The following is an 18947-nucleotide window of genomic DNA, read 5'->3' as shown; positions in this document are numbered from 1 at the left end:
CAACCATTCCAGTGTTTTACTTGCTATATTGTATTTACTTCGCCACCATGGTCTTTTTTGCCTTTACCTCCTTTATCTCACCTCATTTGCTCACATTGTATATAGACTTATTTTTCTACTGTATTATTGACTGTTTGTTTTACTCCATGTGTAACTCTGTGTTGTTGAATGTGTCGAACTGCTTTGCTTTATCTTGGCCAGGTCGCAATTGTAAAATGAGAACTTGCCTAACTGGTTAAATAAAGGTGAAAAAAATGGTCTGGGGGAGTGTGTCACAGCATCATCAGACTGAGCTTGTTGTCATTGCAGGCAATATCAATGCTGTGCATTACGGGGAAGACATCCTCCTCCCTCATGTGGTACCCTTCCTGCAGGCTCATCCTGACATGACCCTCCAGCATGACAATGCCACCACCAGAGTGTGATTTCCTGCAAGACAGGAATGTCAGTGTTCTGCCATGGCCAGCGAAGAGCGCGGATCTCAATCCCATTGAGCACGTCTGGGACCTGTTGGATCAGAAGGTGAGGGCTAGGGCCATTCCCCCCAGAAATGTCAGTCAACTTGCAGGTGCTTTGGTGGAAGAGTGGGGTAACATCTCACAGCAAGAACTGGCAAATCTGGTGCAGTCCATGAGGAGGAGATGCACTGCAGTACTTAATGCAGCTGGTGGCCACACCAGATACTGACTGTTACTTTTGATTTTGACTCCCCCTTTGTTCAGGAACACGTTATTCCATTTCTGTTAGTCACATGTCTGTGGAACTTGTTCAGTTTATGTCTCAGTTGTTGAATCTTGTTATGTTCATACAAATATTTGCACATGTTAAGTTTGCTGAAAATAAACGCAGTTGACAGTGAGAGGAAGTTTATTTTTTGCTGAGTTTAGGTGCTCTGTAGAGCATACAGTGTGAACCCAATGGTGCGTTCGGCTGCACGTATCAACCTATGAAGAGTCTTGCGGTCCGCGGCGGTGGAGTTGCCGTAACAGGCTGTGATGCAGCCTGACAGTATGCTCTGGATGGTGGTCCTGTAGAACACTGTGAGGGCCCTCGGGGACAGGGCGAATTTCTTCAGCCTACTGAAGTTGAAGAATCTCTGTCGTGCCTTCTTTACTATGGTGTTCGTGTGATCAGACCATTTCAGATTCTCTGAGATATGTACGTCAAGGAATTTGCAGTTATTGACCATTTCCACGGTGGCCCCATTGATGAGGCAGCCCCATTGTGGTTGATAATAGCTTATTGATGGTTGATTGAGCCCACACAATTCAAACTAGTCAGAATACAATTGACAGTATATTTATTCCAGACAACAGGGATCAAGTATGGAGTGATATGTCAAAAGCAGTGAAAAAACTGAATCGGAGTTTGAACCAGCAACCAACAAGAGTATGCCCTCTTGTGCCATAAAAATCCAGATCTCTTGGTTTAGTGTTGTTATACGCAGTAGTTTAGCATCAGTCTGGCCGATGTGAAATATAAGTAATTTTAAAAATGTAATGGTTAGAAGAGTAAGGCATAGTAAAGGGAAAGAGGTTTTAAACTCTGAATCCAGTACGTTCAAATAATACAGTCAGCAACAAATCATTATTTTGTTTCAGTCTTCTTCTTACTCTCTTTAGGAACCTCTTTACCTCCTTCAAACACACACACGCACGCGTGCATTTCTCTTAGTCCATAATCTTGTCACTCCAGGCCAGAGATTTCCTCTTGGCAAGTTCCATCCAGGTTGGCTGACCCCGGTGTGACAATGAGGAGGATGATGATGATGAAGAAGAAGGTATCTCAGGATTTGCGATGTGAATCTCAATTTGACCATTGCTAGATTCCTCCTAAGATAAAATACAGAGATGACATATTACTAACTAAACTGGCCACATTACATCTTAGTTACAAAATGAAGACTTACTCTGGTTGAGTCAGTTGTTTTTCCTCACCACGTGAACTGACCAGGAAAAACGCCTGACCCTAGTGGGGGGGGGGGGGGGGCACAGTCAAATATTTACCATAGTCCCAGTCGGGAGCGCTCTTTCTGTCCATTTCTCCACAGGCATCTTCCCAGCTCTCTTCAGAGACGTGGAGGATCTCTCAGACACTCCTCGTAGAGTTGGTCTGGTTGGCATGTGAGGTTGGGAGGACGGTTGTGTCAGCTGTTGCACTGTTCCTTGTGGTGTCGGTTGTGATGCTGTTTGTGTGTTAGGCTGATCTGAAGGCAATGTTTTGAGTTTAGCTGTCAGATGCCTTTCCTGTAGAATTGGTCTTCCGCTTGGTATTGGTTGAGATGGTGATTGTATCACTGGGGGTGATGTTTGTTTTTGCGAGGCTGTTTTTGTGCTTGGCTGTGATTGTGATGGAGGTTGTGTTGATGGCTGAGCTGTTGGTTGTAATCTTGGCTGTGGGGCTGGGGTTGGAGCTGGCAGTGGTGATGGGGTGTACTGGGGCGTTGTTGTCCCCCTTGTCCCAGGCACTGTCTCTGGACTGAGATGCTGTTGGAGACTCCTGGTCTTTTCCCGGGCCATGGACATCCAGACAGGCTCCGATCCAGCTGACACATTAGACCCAGGGGTCTCAGCCCATCTTGGGAGCCCCAGAGCAGGTCTGGAGGATGGGCCTTTGTCTGAGGAACAATGGGTGACAGTGTTGAAATCAAGTCAAACTTTATTTAAAGTGTATTTAAAAGATACTGTGGTGTTTGATGACTGGAGTTGTGAATCCAATATTTAATCAGATCATCTTCATTTATTCTGTGGTTCATTTGGTTTGGTCGATATTGGCAATATTATGATTGAGGTGAAACAGAGATCATATTACAAACAGTGCCCCTGTAATTATTTGGACAGTGAAGAATGTTTTCTTCTTTTGGTTCTATACTCCAAATTTTGGATTTGAAATTAAACAATGGCTCTGACGCTAAAGTACAGACTGTCAGCTTTAATTTGAGGGTATTTTAATCCATATCAGGTGAACCGTTTAGAAATTACAGCAGTTTTTGTTCATAGTCCCCCCATTTTAGGTGAGCGAAAGTATTGGGACAAATTCACTTATGCGTATTAAAGTAGTAAAAAGTGAAGTATTTGGTCCCATATTCATAGCACGCAATGAATACATCAAGCTTGTGACTGTACATTTGTACATTTTCTGTTTGTTTTGGTTGTGTTTCAGATTATTTTGTGCCCAATAGAAATGAATGGTAAAAAATGTATTGAGTCACGTTTATTGAAAATAAGAATAGAATATGTTTCTGAACACTTCTACATAATGATGAGTGAGAAAGTTACAGATGCACAAATATTATACCCCCAAAAAATGTAATGGTGAGAGGTTAGCATGTCTTGGGGGTAGGATATTTGTGCATCTGTAACTTTCTCACATATTCACGATTCATTCAGGATGATCAGTAATCATGGTAGCATCCACTTTAATATAGAAGTGTTTAGAAACATATTATATTCTTATTTACAATAAAAGTGACTCAAGAATGACACAATACATTATTTACCATTCAATTCTATTGGGCACAAAATTTTCTGAAACACAAATGTAAGCATCCAGCAAATTTGTAGAGTCACAAGATTTATGGAGTCATTGAATGCTAGGAATATAGGACCAAATATATAGAGTATAGAGCCAAAGGAAGAACAAATGCTTCACCGTCCCAATAATTACAGAGGGCACATATTATTATACAGATCTGGATCCAGTTTTGATTGGAGGGGAAATTGCCCACTAATTCAGAAGTGCTCATTATACTGTAACTACTATTGTATGATTATTAGAGAAGTGTTCAGTGGTTCAGTGGATATATGTTACCTGGGTCTGAAAAGGCATCTACAACCAGGTCAGTATCATCATCATCTAAGGATAGAACCAAGACAGTGCCTAGAGGTGAGTACATGCTATTGAAACAGGGCCCTGAGTAGACTGACATAGCTGCAACCGTGTGAGCTAGAACACCTTGTTAGCGCAAAGTTAGTTAGTGCATAGTCCAAGTTAATAGTTATTCAATATAGACTCAGCGATATGACGTAGATTCAGAAAGTAAACAGCATAGTGGGTCAATTTCCGCAAAAACTCAAGAGCGTTGAACGCGAGGCTCAATTTCTCTGCTGAACTATCGACGTCGTTCTAGAGGACATACGTACCTTGGTTCTCGTTGAGTCTGTTTCTGTCAAGGGTGTATGAGGGGGGGCAGTCAGACACTTGTGACGGGCCCTTCCTCGTAGCCTTATTTGCCAAGTCACCCCTGATCTTTGAACTTGTGCCAATTTCGTCTTTGACTGGTTCTGCAGTTGTTGAGACAATATGACACCCAACCCTGAATTCTTGGTCCCTTTCCAAGCGATACTTCAGAGACTGAGAAGTGGTGCGCAGCTTCACTCCAAAAGCACTCCTCCTCTCCTGCTCCTGCTCCTCATTTCCCTCACTCTGCCCATCCCTTTTCTCTCCTCCCTTCAGTCCTGTCTCCTCCACGACTTCTACCTCTGTTTGTACTTTTCTCTCCTGAGGTGAGGGTTGTGGTTGGTTTTCCTTCAGACCTTTAAATGTGACCTGCTCTGGTTTTACGTCTTGCCTTCTGACAGACTCCTGAAGAGGGTTCTTGGCCACCCTCCCCTCCCCTCCTTTTCCTTCTGTATTCATCTCCTCGTTTCTTGTCCCTGTTTGTGCTCTGCCAGTGGCGCTCTTGGAACGCTGTCTCAAGGAGGAGGTGGAGAAACTGTTTGCTCTAGGCAGTGTGTCTTCATGGCCACTAGGTGGCCCTGTCGTCCTCTGCACCAGGTCCAATTTGGAGGTTTCTTCATTAAAGCCCGACAGTGGGACTGCTGTAGTCTCTCTGACAGACTCTCTCTCAAAAGCAGGTCTCTGTGTTTGTCTTATAACGCGAGAGGCAGGGGTAGGTAGAGCAGAGTGGTGTGTAGAGCTGCTGGTGTCTGCTAGGCTCACACCCTGTGTGTTTCTGCTCAACCTGTCTCCCTTGTTAGACGTGGCTGGGGTCATATTCTCCTCTGGCTTCTCTTTTGAGGGCAGTTGATTTGTGATGGAAGTGACATTATCTGATCCATAGACAGGACTGAGAGGCCTGGAGAGGGTCTTTTCAGATGTAGACCCAGGCCGACTTCCCTGGTCTGAATTATCCTGGATGAGAGTTCTTGGGCGTTTGACCCGGATAGGTTCCGGGGGCTTCTGTGGCTCCTCCACTGCTGCTGAAGGGGGAGTGGACAGGCTCGGGGTCTCCAGGATGGAGGTCTTGGTCATGGGTTCTGGTAGAGGAGAGGTCATAGCCTGGAGGTAGAGAGGGTTGGTGGTGACGCGTCCCTCTGTCTCGGAGGACTCTTGTCTCTGTAATACCTCTTTCTGACCACCAGGGGGTACTGACTGCCAGGGCTTCTCCTCAGAGTCTTTTGGAGATGAAGAGAACGGTTGCTCCCTCTCCCCCTCTTCCTCTCTGTCCTTGTTCTCCGTTCCATCCTGCTCTTCCTCCCTCTCAGACAGGGGCTGGTCTGGGTCCAGGTCACTCAGGCTCTCTGAGCCAAGTCTGCTTGCTCTCTAGTAATGACACAGACAAGAAAAACAGCCCGTTAAACCATGGTCTTATATTTACACTGTAATGAAGGTATTCAAGATTGAAATGCTGCCCAGTACCCACTATGTGGTGTTTTGATGTTACACTACACAGTGAGATCTTACCAGGGGACCTTTCCTTCCCTTGGCGCTGGCCCTCTGGTTCCTGGGTTTAACAGACATACGGTGACGGGCGGCAGAGCTGTCCAGGCTAGGAGTGTACTGGGCTGGGCTGGTGAAGTCCACTGCAGGGGAGGGCTCTGGATCACAGGGGGAAGCAGGATTCGGGGAGAGAGGACGGGAGGAGGGCTGGGAGAGGCACTGAGGAGAAAGTGGAAAAGCACATTAACAACTGAAATGGACCCAACAAACATGTTTTCGGTGAATGTTGTTAGGATGATCAGTATGTGAATGTGGGATGTGGTGTAACGCAGACAGGAAGTTGCATCACCTGCTCCTCCTCCTCACTTCCTGTCCCTGCTAAACTCAGAGAGCTATGGTGCCTGTGAGTGTCAGGGAACTGGGGATGGAATGGAGGAAGAGGTGTCAATCAGTCAGTCACACAATGTGGTGGAAGAGTAATGAAGAATGATAATGATAATGGTGATGATTACATTGTGTTTTGTTTGCAAGTTTACCAACAGACTCTACTGACTACAGCAAGGTTTGTTCTCTAAAAATAGATGATATCTCAATGAGACTATCCTGGATAAATATAAGTTAGATCAATTGTATCTATGTGTGTGCAGTAAATGTGATCAGCTCCATTCACCTTGTAGGAAGGCCCCTGTGCTGTTCGGTCATGGAACAAGATCTCTGGAGGGCTCTGGGGCAAACCATCATCCTCAGAGGTGGCTCCAGAATCTTCCATTCTCTTTCCAGGGATCAGCAAGGGGGGAGGGCCCAGACACATGTTCTGCCGCTGCAGTTTCAGCTGCCCAATCAGAAACAGTGCATTTGTGATGAGCACACTCCGGGACCAATCACAACAGTAGATTAGACTATAAGGACCCTCCCACCTACGGATTCACCTGCAGTTCTCGTATCCTGCTGTGTACGTTCTCCTGAGACAGAACCCTCGTTGGCTCAGAGGAGCTCTGTGATTGGTCAGCCAGGAAGATGCTGTCATGTGACAGAGCTCTGGACCCCAGTGTATTTGGACCGCCCCTGTAAGTGACACAGTTCAAAAATATGTTTACTACATACAGTGCCTTGCGAAAGTATTCGGCCCCCTTGAACATTGCGACCTTTTCACAACAGTATCTCGGACCTGCCTGGTGTGTTCCTTGTTCTTCATGATGCTCTCTGCGCTTTTAACGGACCTCTGAGACTATCACAGTGCAGGTGCATTTATACGGAGACTTGATTACACACAGGTGGATTGTATTTATCATCATTAGTCATTTAGGTCAACATTGGATCATTCAGAGATCCTCACTGAACTTCTGGAGAGAGTTTGCTGCACTGAAAGTAAAGGGGCTGAATACTTTCGCAAGGCACTGTACATACAGTTTTTCCCAGTGGACGTGCTACTTAAACTTGATAACTTGATCAACTTGACATGCTACTATTTCCAGTGAGTGAAAGAGGTCAGATGCTTACAAACAGTCATCCTCTGAGTCGTCGTCCCTCGGAGCTATGACATCAGCAGTGACATCACTGGCGGACTGGCTCTGCTTCATCAGTCCTTCAGTCTCCTTCCTCTTCAGACGCCCAAACAGACGACTCTTCAGCAGCTTGAACCGAGACTTCTTCCTCCCTGAAACCACCACGAAGTTATTGTTCTACATTAGGTTTGTTTGCAGAGTCAGACATGAGACTTTTGCTGTGAAGTTCATTCCTGTTTGCATTGCATAATACACTGTATATGAATGGTGCATTGGGAGTGAATGATTTGCCAGCTACGTATGTCTGTTTACATTGGTTTAGGCATGTCAATCATTTAAAGAGAAAGTAGACATGTGTTCTACCTGTAAGCTCTTCTCCTGAGTCCTCCACTTCCCCAGCGTTGCTATTCATGACAGGAGACTGGAGTTAGCTGCTCTTACCTAGGAAGAGAAACAGGGCAAGACAAAAAACAGTATTTAGCAACGTCTGGGGGTTCTGTATTAACAATGGCTCTTCCTGTGAGCCATTCAGGAGCCAGTAGACTGCAGGTTACAGCTCACCTCTATCACACCACTCCCTCCCTGGACAAAGTGTGCTTTCAGGACTGGCCTTGGACTTACTGCCTGAGTATTGGTACTGTGCAGACACTGGCAAATATACCTCTCTATACCCCCTGGCGATGTGGGTTGGAGCCCTGTCTCAGCCACTCTCTGTCTATAACCCCTGGATGATGTGGGTTGGAGCCATGTCTCAGCCACCCTCTGTCTATAACCCCTGGTGATGTGGGTTGGAGCCCTGTCTCAGCCACCCTCTGTCTATAACCCCTGGTGATGTGGGTTGGAGCCCTGTCTCAGCCACCCTCTGTCTATAACCCCTGGTGATGTGGGTTGGAGCCCTGTCTCAGCCACCCTCTGTCTATAACCCCTGGTGATGTGGGTTGGAGCCCTGTCTCAGCCACCCTCTGTCTATAACCCCTGGTGATGTGGGTTGGAGCCCTGTCTCAGCCACCCTCTGTCTATAACCCCTGGTGATGTGGGTTGGAGCCCTGTCTCAGCCACCCTCTGTCTATAACCCCTGGTGATGTGGGTTGGAGCCCTGTCTCAGCCACCCTCTGTCTCAGCCCTGTCTCAGCTACTGTCTATAACCCCTGGTGATGTGGGTTGGAGCCCTGTCTCAGCCACCCTCTGTCTATAACCCCTGGTGATGTGGGTTGGAGCCCTGTCTCAGCCACTCTCTGGTGATGTGGGTTGGAGCCCTGTCTCAGCCACCCTCTGTCTATAACCCCTGGTGATGTGGGTTGGAGCCCTGTCTCAGCCACCCTCTGTCTATAACCCCTGGTGATGTGGGTTGGAGCCCTGTCTCAGCCACCCTCTGTCTATAACCCTGTCTGATGTGGGTTGGAGCCCTGTCTCAGCCACCCTCTGTCTATAACCCCTGGTGATGTGGGTTGGAGCCCTGTCTCAGCCACCGTCTGTCTATAGACCCCTGGTGATGTGGGTTGGAGCCCTGTCTCAGCCACTCTCTGTGTATAACCCCTGGTGATGTGGGTTGGAGCCCTGTCTCAGCCACCCTCTGTCTATAACCCCTGGTGATGTGGGTTGGAGCCCTGTCTCAGCCACCCTCTGTCTATAACCCCTGGTGATGTGGGTTGGAGCCCTGTCTCAGCCACCCTCTGTCTATAACCCCTGGTGATGTGGGTTGGAGCCCTGTCTCAGCCACCCTCTGTCTATAACCCCTGGTGATGTGGGTTGGAGCCCTGTCTCAGCCACCCTCTGTCTATAACCCCTGGTGATGTGGGTTGGAGCCCTGTCTCAGCCACCCTCTGTCTATAACCCCTGGTGATGTGGGTTGAGCCCTGTCTCAGCCACCTCTGTCTATAACCCCTGGTGATGTGGGTTGGAGCCCTGTCTCAGCCACCCTCTGTCTATAACCTTCTCAGCCACCCTCTGTCTATAACCCCTGGTGATGTGGGTTGGAGCCCTGTCTCAGCCACCCTCTGTCTATAACCCCTGGTGATGTGGGTTGGAGCCCTGTCTCAGCCACCCTCTGTCTATACCCCCTGGCGATGTGGGTTGGAGCCCTGTCTCAGCCACTCTCTGTCTATAACCCCTGGTGATGTGGGTTGGAGCCCTGTCTCAGCCACTCTCTGTCTATACCCCCTGGCGATGTGGGTTGGAGCCCTGTCTCAGCCACCCTCTGTCTATAACCCCTGGTGATGTGGGTTGGAGCCCTGTCTCAGCCACCCTCTGTCTATACCCCCTGGTGATGTGTCTATAACCCCTGGTGATGGAGCCCTAACCCCTGGTGATGTGGGTTGGAGCCCTGTCTCAGCCACCACCCTCTGTCTATAACCCCTGGTGATGTGGGTTGGAGCCCTGTCTCAGCCACCCTCTGTCTATAACCCCTGGTGATGTGGGTTGGAGCCCTGTCTCAGCCACCCTCTGTCTATAACCCCTGGTGATGTGGGTTGGAGCCCTGTCTCAGCCACTCTCTGTCTATAACCCCTGGTGATGTGGGTTGGAGCCCTGTCTCAGCCACCCTCTGTCTATAACCCCTGGTGATGTGGGTTGGAGCCCTGTCTCAGCCAGCCACTCTGTCTATAACCCCTGGTGATGTGGGTTGGAGCCCTGTCTCAGCCACCCTCTGTCTATAACCCCTGGTGATGTGGGTTGGAGCCCTGTCTCAGCCACCCCCTCTGTCTATAACCCCTGGTGATGTGGGTTGGAGCCCTGTCTCAGCCACCACTCTCTGTCTATAACCCCTGGTGATGTGGGTTGGAGCCCTGTCTCAGCCACCCTCTGTCTATAACCCCTGGTGATGTGGGTTGGAGCCCTGTCTCAGCCACCCTCTGTCTATAACCCCTGGTGATGTGGGTTGGAGCCCTGTCTCAGCCACCCTCTGTCTATAACCCCTGGTGATGTGGGTTGGAGCCCTGTCTCAGCCACCCTCTGTCTATAACCCCTGGTGATGTGGGTTGGAGCCCTGTCTCAGCCACCTCTGTCTATAACCCCTGGTGATGTGGGTTGGAGCCCTGTCTCAGCCACCCTCTGTCTATAACCCCTGGTGATGTGGGTTGGAGCCCTGTCTCAGCCACCCTCTGTCTATAACCCCTGGTGATGTGGGTTAAGCCCTGTCTCAGCCACCCTCTGTCTATAACCCCTGGTGATGTGGGTTGGAGCCCTGTCTCAGCCACCCTCTGTCTATAACCCCTGGTGATGTGGGTTGGAGCCCTGTCTCAGCCACCCTCTGTCTATAACCCCTGGTGATGTGGGTTGGGCCCTGTTCAGCCACCTCTGCCCCCTGGTGATGTGGGTTGGAGCCCTGTCTCAGCCACCCTCTGTCTATAACCCCTGGTGATGTGGGTTGGAGCCCTGTCTCAGCCCTGTCTCACCACCTCTGTCTATAACCCCTGGTGATGTGGGTTGGAGCCCTGTCTCAGCCACCCTCTGTCTATAACCCCTCAGCCACCCTCTGTGATGTGGGTTGGAGCCCTGTCTCAGCCACCCTCTGTCTATAAACCCCTGGTGATGTGGGTTGGAGCCCTGTCTCAGCCACCTCTGTCTATAACCCCTGGTGATGTGGGTTGGAGCCCTGTCTCAGCCACCCTCTGTCTATAACCCCTGGTGATGTGGGTTGGAGCCCTGTCTCAGCCACCCTCTGTCTATAACCCCTGGTGATGTGGGTTGGAGCCCTGTCTCAGCCACCCTCTGTCTATAACCCCTGGTGATGTGGGTTGGAGCCCTGTCTCAGCCACCCTCTGTCTATAACCCCTGGTGATGTGGGTTGGAGCCCTGTCTCAGCCACTCTCTGTCTATAACCCTGGTCTGTCTATGTGATGGGGTTGGAGCCCTGTCTCAGCCACCCTCTGTCTATAACCCCTGGTGATGTGGGTTGGAGCCCTGTCTCAGCCACCCTCTGTCTATAACCCCTGGTGATGTGGGTTGGAGCCCTGTCTCAGCCACCCTCTGTCTATAACCCCTGGTGATGTGGGTTGGAGCCCTGTCTCAGCCACCCTCTGTCTATAACCCCTGGTGATGTGGGTTGGAGCCCTGTCTCAGCCACTCTCTGTCTATAACCCCTGGTGATGTGGGTTGGAGCCCTGTCTCAGCCACCTTCTGTCTATAACCCCTGGTGATGATGTCTCAGCCACCCTCTGTCTATAACCCCTGGTGATGCCCTGTCTCAGCCACCCTCTGTCTATAACCCCTGGTGATGTGGGTTGGAGCCCTGTCTCAGCCACCCTCTGTCTATAACCCCTGGTGATGTGGGTTGGAGCCCTGTCTCAGCCACCCTCTGTCTATAACCCCTGGTGATGTGGGTTGGAGCCCTGTCTCAGCCACCCTCTGTCTATAACCCCTGGTGATGTGGGTTGGAGCCCTGTCTCAGCCACCCTGTCTCAGCCACCACCCTCTGTCTATAACCCCTGGTGATGTGGGTTGGAGCCCTGTCTCAGCCACCCTCTGTCTATAACCCCTGGTGATGTGGGTTGGAGCCCTGTCTCAGCCACCCTCTGTCTATAACCCCTGGTGATGTGGGTTGGAGCCCTGTCTCAGCCACCTTCTCTGTCTATAACCCCTGGTGATGTGGGTTGGAGCCCTGTCTCAGCCACCCTCTGTCTATAACCCCTGGTGATGTGGGTTGGAGCCCTCAGCCACCCTGTCTCAGCCAGCCACCCTCTGTCTATAACCCCTGGTGATGTGGGTTGGAGCCCTGTCTCAGCCACCCTCTGTCTATAACCCCTGGTGATGTGGGGAGCCCTGTCTCAGAGCCCTGTCTCAGCCACCCTCTGTCTATAAACCCCTGGTGATGTGGGTTGGAGCCCTGTCTCAGCCACTCTCTGTCTATAACCCCTGGTGATGTGGGTTGGAGCCCTGTCTCAGCCACCCTCTGTCTATAACCCCTGGTGATGTGGGTTGGAGCCCTGTCTCAGCCACCCTCTGTCTATAACCCCTGGTGATGTGGGTTGGAGCCCTGTCTCAGCCACCCTCTGTCTATAACCCCTGGTGATGTGGGTTGGAGCCCTGTCTCAGCCACCCTCTGTCTATAACCCCTGGTGATGTGGGTGATGGAGCCCTGTCTCAGCCACCCTCTGTCTATAAACCCCTGGTGATGTGGGTTGGAGCCCTGTCTCAGCCACCCTCTGTCTATAACCCCTGGCGATGTGGGTTGGAGCCCTGTCTCAGCCACCCTCTGTCTATAAACCCCTGGTGATGTGGGTTGGAGCCCTGTCTCAGCCACTCTCTGTCTATAACCCCTGGTGATGTGGGTTGGAGCCCTGTCTCAGCCACCCTCTGTCTATAACCCCTGGTGATGTGGGTTGGAGCCCTGTCTCAGCCACCCTGTCTCCCTGTCTCAGCCACCCTCTGTCTATAACCCCTGGTGATGTGGGTTGGAGCAACCCTCTGTCTATAACCCCTGGTGATGTGGGTTGGAGCCCTGTCTCAGCCACCCTCTGTCTATAACCCCTGGTGATGTGGGTTGGAGCCCTGTCTCAGCCACCCTCTGTCTATAACCCCTGGTGATGTGGGTTGGAGCCCTGTCTCAGCCACCCTCTGTCTATAACCCCTGGTGATGTGGGTTGGAGCCCTGTCTCAGCCACCCTCTGTCTATAACCCCTGGTGATGTGGGTTGGAGCCCTGTCTCAGCCACCCTCTGTCTATAACCCCTGGTGATGTGGGTTGGAGCCCTGTCTCAGCCACCCTCTGTCTATAACCCCTGGTGATGTGGGTTGGAGCCCTGTCTCAGCCACCCTCTGTCTATAACCCCTGGTGATGTGGGTTGGAGCCCTGTCTCAGCCACCCTGTCTATAACCCCTGTGATGTGGGTTGGAGCCCTGTCTCAGCCACCCTCTGTCTAAACCCCTGGTTATGTGGGTTGGAGCCCTGTCTCAGCCACCCTCTGTCTATAACCCCTGGTGATGTGGGTTGGAGCCCTGTCTCAGCCACCCTCTGTCTATGCTCTTACTAGCTGTCTCCCGTTACATTTCCTGCACTACTGTCAAAAATACTAAAAAAACATAAAAAAATATATTTACATATATTTTAATTCATTGTCTCAACAGATTTTGGAGTTGTCGTATTTTAATAACATGTATTTATTTATTTAATAATTAATTATAGCACATTTGATTATCCAGCCGACATACCAGTAAATTACCCTTCATTGATAACAAATAGTTTCACATCCTCTTTTCCTTGAAAGAGCTGATAACACCTCTAAACTAAGGCAATGTTTAAGAAACTTAACAAACCTGATAAATGGTCTACATTTTGTCAGGCGTTAGATATTAGCTTTGTTATTGCATTGTTCTGGCTATTTATAGTTAATAAATAAGCGCTTTTCATTTGATGTAACATTTTCTCAAGTCAAGTTTGCCAGTTCAGTGATTATTGTGTCAGCAGTTCCAATTAGTTTCAACAGTATTTCTCTTTCAGCAGATATCATGGAGCGTTTGATTAGAGCAAGCGGCCCAGACAAGAGGCTTTCAGCTCCTGTGTTGACTTTGTGCCTGGTCCTGAATAGGAGTTGCCTAGCAGTCCACTGGTGACGTGATGTGACATTAAATAACAAGGAGACAAATTAAACACGACTTGAGTTCAACCTTTCCCAGACTCATAATGCTTACACACACGCACACACATGCACAGACACACACACACGGACAGCTCCTTCACACAATGTCTGAAAGAAGACAACAAAAACCAGAGGTTCACCAGAGTTCTAAGTACCCCCAAACTCCCCCAATCCATCTTTCTCCAAGACGTATCCAAGCAGGGAGAACTCAGGGAGAAGACTGGGTTAGTGCACTGAACCCAGCCAGCAAACCACATGCAGCAACCCTGTCTAATACAGCAAGTCTGTCTAATACAGAAACCCAGTCCAATACAGCAACCTAGTCTAATACAGCAACTCTGTCTAATACAGAAACCCTGTTTAATACAGAAACCCAGTCTAATACAGAAACCCTGTTTAATACAGCAACCCTGTCAAATACAGCAACCCTGTCTAATACAGCAACCCTGTTTAATACAGAAACCCAGTCTAATACAGCAACCCTGTTTAATATAGCAACCCTGTCAAATACAGAAACCCTGTTTAATACAGAAACCCAGTCTAATACAGCAACCCTGTTTAATACAGAAACCCAGTCTAATACAGCAACCCTGTTTAATACAGCAACCCTGTCAAATACAGAAACCCTGTTTAAGATAGAAACCCAGTCTAATACAGCAACCCTGTTTAATATAGCAACCCTGTCAAATACAGCAACCCTGTCTAATACAGCAACCCTGTTTAATACAGAAACCCAGTCTAATACAGCAACCCTGTTTAATATAGCAACCCTGTCAAATACAGAAACCCTGTTTAATACAGAAACCCAGTCTAATACAGCAACCCTGTTTAATACAGAAACCCAGTCTAATACAGCAACCCTGTTTAATACAGCAACCCTGTCAAATACAGAAACCCTGTTTAAGATAGAAACCCAGTCTAATACAGCAACCCTGTTTAATACAGAAACCCAGTCTAATACAGCAACCCTGTTTAATACAGCAACCCTGTCTAATACAGAAACCCTGTTTAATACAGAAACCCAGTCTAATACAGCAACCCTGTTTAATACAGCAACCCAATCTGATACAACAACCCAGTCTAAATACAGCAACCCTGTCTAATATAGAAACCCTGTTTAATACAGCAACCCAGTCTAATACAGCAACCCAGTCTAATACAGCAACCCAGTCTAATACAGCAACCCAGTCTAATACAGCAACCTAGTCTAATACAGCAACCCTGCTCTGCATCTAGCTGTCAACTGGAACATAATCTCCCTGCAGAGTAGAAGACTAAAGGTCGGTGCAGCTCACTGAGCAACCCAACTACTGAACCACACACAGCAACCAGGCCTTGAACCCTGGTGCCCAGCAGAATGGATATCTGCAGAGAACAAGCCCAACAATAGGGAACAGCAGGGGTACTGTCTCTGGTGAAATCCTATCCTGCAGCTACAGGATATTACTGAAGTTGGCTGGCCAGTCCTGATCCAGCTGGCTACAAACAGCACAGTACAGATGCCATATCTTAATTTGATCATCCTGTTGTTGAAGGAATTGCAATTTCCACTTTAAAATGTCAGACTTGATTTGCCCTAATGATAAATGTATCAACCCCTACAAAACATGTTCATTAATTATAATCCACATAACAATTCACATTTCCTGTTGCTGCAGGATTATATTCATGCTGTTTTAACTGGCTCAAATTAAGATACGGCATCTGTATACTACGTATGCACTCTGTGGTAGAAGAGCCTTTAAGCTAACTACCCTCCTTGTTGGCACCAAACGTTCCATGATTAAAACATTCTAATTTGCATTGTAACTAGAAGTGGCAATGTCTCATGTGTAACTTTTAGTGTCAACATGGTGTCTATTGAGATTCTAAATCAAGCCAAGAGACTGTATATGATGGCTGGTTCTCCATGGCTCTGTCTATCTGTGGATCTGGCGAGGATACGCCTGTATATTACTGTTTAATGAGATGATGAACTTGTGTAACCTTTTAGACCTCACACACACACACCTGCACCTGCGACACCTCAGGTCCTCGAGTGCCTGTAGTGACGTCAGCATTTCCGGTTGTTCCCCCAAGGCTATAATGGAACCCCACAGCTGAGCTACTGTATAGATAAGAGGAAACCATCTACGTTTTACAGCGCCACGCATACAATAAAATCATCAGATTACATGTTTCCGGGGTGTAAATGAATCCATTTGAATAGAAATAGATTTCAGCTGTGGGCAATGAGTGAATAATTAACTGGAAATGGCTGTGAACAATAAACAAAGAATAAACAAAGAAATACATTGTTCAAAGTATAGAAGGTCTATTTTTTTGTTTTTGTTTAGTAGCTACTATCTTGTCTCATCGCTACAACTCCCGTACGGGCTCTGGAGAGACGAAGGTTGAAAGTCATGCGTCCTCCGATACACAACCCAACCAAGCCGCACTGCTTCTTAACATAGTGAGCATCCAATGTGTCGGAGGAAGCACCGTGCACCTGGCAACCTTGGTTGACCTGCTTTCCACAGGAGGTTGGTGGCACCTTACCTGGGGAGGACGAGATTGTGGTAATGGCTGGAGTGGAAGGGGTGGAATGGTATCAAATACACCAAACACATGGTTTCTATGTGTTGGATACCATTCCATTCGCTCCGTTCCAGCCATTATTATGAGCCATCCTCCCCTCAGCAGCCCCCACTGCTGCTTACTTACCATGGAAGTAAATAGAAACCAGGTACCAACATGGTCCCTCCCTGGAAAAAGCCTCTAAAAGGAAGTGTGACTGATAAGTCCTACGTAACAGCACTGCACAATGAGAGCCAAGGGACTCCTCAGAGAGCCAAACAACACAAGCCCAGGGGACCTGACACTTTCAGTAAGTCTCCACACATCACAGCAGTGCAGTGAACACAAAGAATATTACCTGTTGATAATGGAGGGACTAAGGTAGAGAGCTACCCCCTATAATCTATCTCTGGGTACTAGACTAAAGAAATATGAACCGGAACTCAATGGTTTTGTGCTCTCCCTTTAATTAAGGTATTTTAACCAAACAGCCATTATGAAATCTGATTGTCCAGTGAATGATCAGCGATTACTCTGGTCCTGTTCACAACCAGCATTATGCTTTATATACAGAGCAGTGTTGTTTACCAAAGGCAGTTTTATTAGATGACAATGAAGGATAACTTAGGAAAGACAAACACTGTAATGGCAATCATCCTTCTTGCTGGATGAGTGCATAGTGTTGTTTTTACAGAAACAGGTTGAAGCCTATCTGTAGGCTTCTGTTTTGGCAGTGGAATAATCACACAGAATCTGGAGTTTTCAAAACCCTAGCACGTCCTCTTTTACCTGGAGAAAAACTCCAGAGATCATAACAGTTGCTATTGTTTAGGTCGTCAGACACGATTTGATTCTTATCAGTTAATCCCATTTAGGAATGCAGAACTCGTGCTCAACACACTGTAGTTAAAAGTTCAAAGGTTATGGAACAAGAAACAGTTGAAATACTGTACAACACCCTGGAAGATCATATGTTGCAAATGATCTTATCAATTATCATTTTTATCAACAGATACAACTGTTTGTGGGTCGTTTCTAGTTCATTTACAGTAAGAGTCAAGTTCAGTCGGGTGGAATTGTCTTACCCTGTTACTGGAGAGCAGCTGCTTCTTCTTCCTCTCTCTCTTTCTCTGATTTCTCTTTCTCTCCAAGGGGAGGATGTGTCCTTCCACGCACTCACACACATACTAGTCTTCAGCCACCTCACCACACCGCCATCTGCAAATGAAGGGAATGAGAGGTGATAGGACAGAAAGGGAGAGAGGGAGTGGAGAGAGAGAGAGAGAGAGAGAGAGAGAGGAGCGCTGCAAGGGTAGTGTTCATAGGATCAGTGACAGGAGTGGAAAGCTGTCTTAAATGAACTGTGTACAGAGAACAACTGTGTTGTGTTGTCCTGCATCATTTATCCCCTCTATACATTTTAGGGTCTTCGGCAAATGTCTACATTTAAAGACATTTCCTAAGTACTCCAATTCAAAAGTATTTAAATGTCTGAATGCAGTTACGTATCTCAGTATGTGTTCATAAAGAGTTAATAATTAGAGTGAATAAGTCACTTTTACAAGTTGTAATTAGTGACCCGTTGGAGGCATTGGGTCTACCTGACAGCCTCCTGGGTCTACCTGACAGCCTCCTGGGTCTACAGCCTCCTGGGTCTACCTGACAGCCTCCTGGGTCTACCTGACAGCCTCCTGGGTCTACCTGACAGCCTCCTGGGTCTACCTGACAGCCTCCTGGGTCTACCTGACAGCCTCCTGGGTCTATCTGACAGCCTCCTGGGTCTACCTGACAGCCTCCTGGGTCTACCTGACAGCCTCCTGGATCTACCCGACAGCCTCCTGGGTCTACCCGACAGCCTCCTGGGTCTACCTGACAGCCTCCTGGGTCTACCTGACAGCCTCCTGGGTCTACCTGACAGCCTCCTGGGTCTACCTGACAGCCTCCTGGGTCTACCTGACAGCCTCCTGGGTCTATCTGCCAGCCTCCTGGGTCTACCTGACAGCCTCCTGGGTCTACCTGACAGCCTCCTGGGTCTACCTGACAGCCTCCTGGGTCTACCTGACAGCCTCCTGGGTCTACCTGACAGCCTCCTGGGTCTACCTGACAGCCTCCTGGGTCTACCTGACAGCCTCCTGGGTCTACCTGACAGCCTCCTGGGTCTACCTGACAGCCTCCTGGGTCTACCTGACAGCCTCCTGGGTCTACCTGACAGCCTCCTGGGTCTATCTGACAGCCTCCTGGGTCTACCTGACAGCCTCCTGGGCTTACCAGGTTTCTACAGGCTTGAAATACAAGACCCTACAAACATGGATGTTTTCCCCCCTCTGTGTACTTCACTGTTTAATCCTGTGTCCTGTGTGTTATCTAACATTATTCTGACTACTCCAATTCAAGTACACTGTTACCTGAGTGAAACATTAGCCCCGGTCCTTACAAAAGCAGCCCAGGCAGTCCCACCCACCCAATCAACGGTTAGGCGTCAGACAGCTCACCTTTCTGACACCACCCCTTCCCTCCCTCCCTGGACAAAGTGTGCTTTCAGGACTGGCCTTCTGAAAATCATTGTGAAATACAAAGCATGTAATAATACTACCTCTAAGAGTGTGGCTTTATGTTCCCTGTACAGGCGAAGGAGGAACTTGCACACCTCA

General features: G+C 48.5%; 1 protein-coding gene across 2 annotated transcripts; it reads right to left on the bottom strand.

Moving 5' to 3' along the window:
• Nucleotides 1–1283: 1283 nt before the first annotated feature.
• LOC135543372 (CRACD-like protein) lies at nt 1284–17503 on the bottom strand. Of its 2 annotated transcripts, XM_064970578.1 has the most exons (11): nt 17382–17503; nt 7530–7607; nt 7162–7318; nt 6591–6726; nt 6332–6493; nt 6011–6079; nt 5686–5880; nt 4143–5544; nt 3811–3855; nt 2007–2617; nt 1284–1832 (listed from the first exon to the last, which is right to left on the bottom strand). In XM_064970578.1, exons 2-11 carry the CDS (start codon nt 7576–7578, stop codon nt 1671–1673), a joined length of 2988 nt encoding a protein of 995 aa, XP_064826650.1. In that variant the 5' UTR covers nt 7579–7607; nt 17382–17503; the 3' UTR covers nt 1284–1670. The 2 variants fall into 2 exon arrangements, with proteins under 2 accessions (XP_064826650.1, XP_064826652.1); XM_064970580.1 differs by lacking the exon at nt 6011–6079.
• Nucleotides 17504–18947: the final 1444 nt, after the last annotated feature.

Source organism: Oncorhynchus masou, chromosome 7, assembly GCF_036934945.1.
Source record: "Oncorhynchus masou masou isolate Uvic2021 chromosome 7, UVic_Omas_1.1, whole genome shotgun sequence".
Taxonomy (NCBI): domain Eukaryota; kingdom Metazoa; phylum Chordata; class Actinopteri; order Salmoniformes; family Salmonidae; genus Oncorhynchus; species Oncorhynchus masou.
The sequence above is the reverse complement of the archived record's forward strand: the minus strand, read 5'-3'. Positions and strand labels throughout refer to the sequence as shown.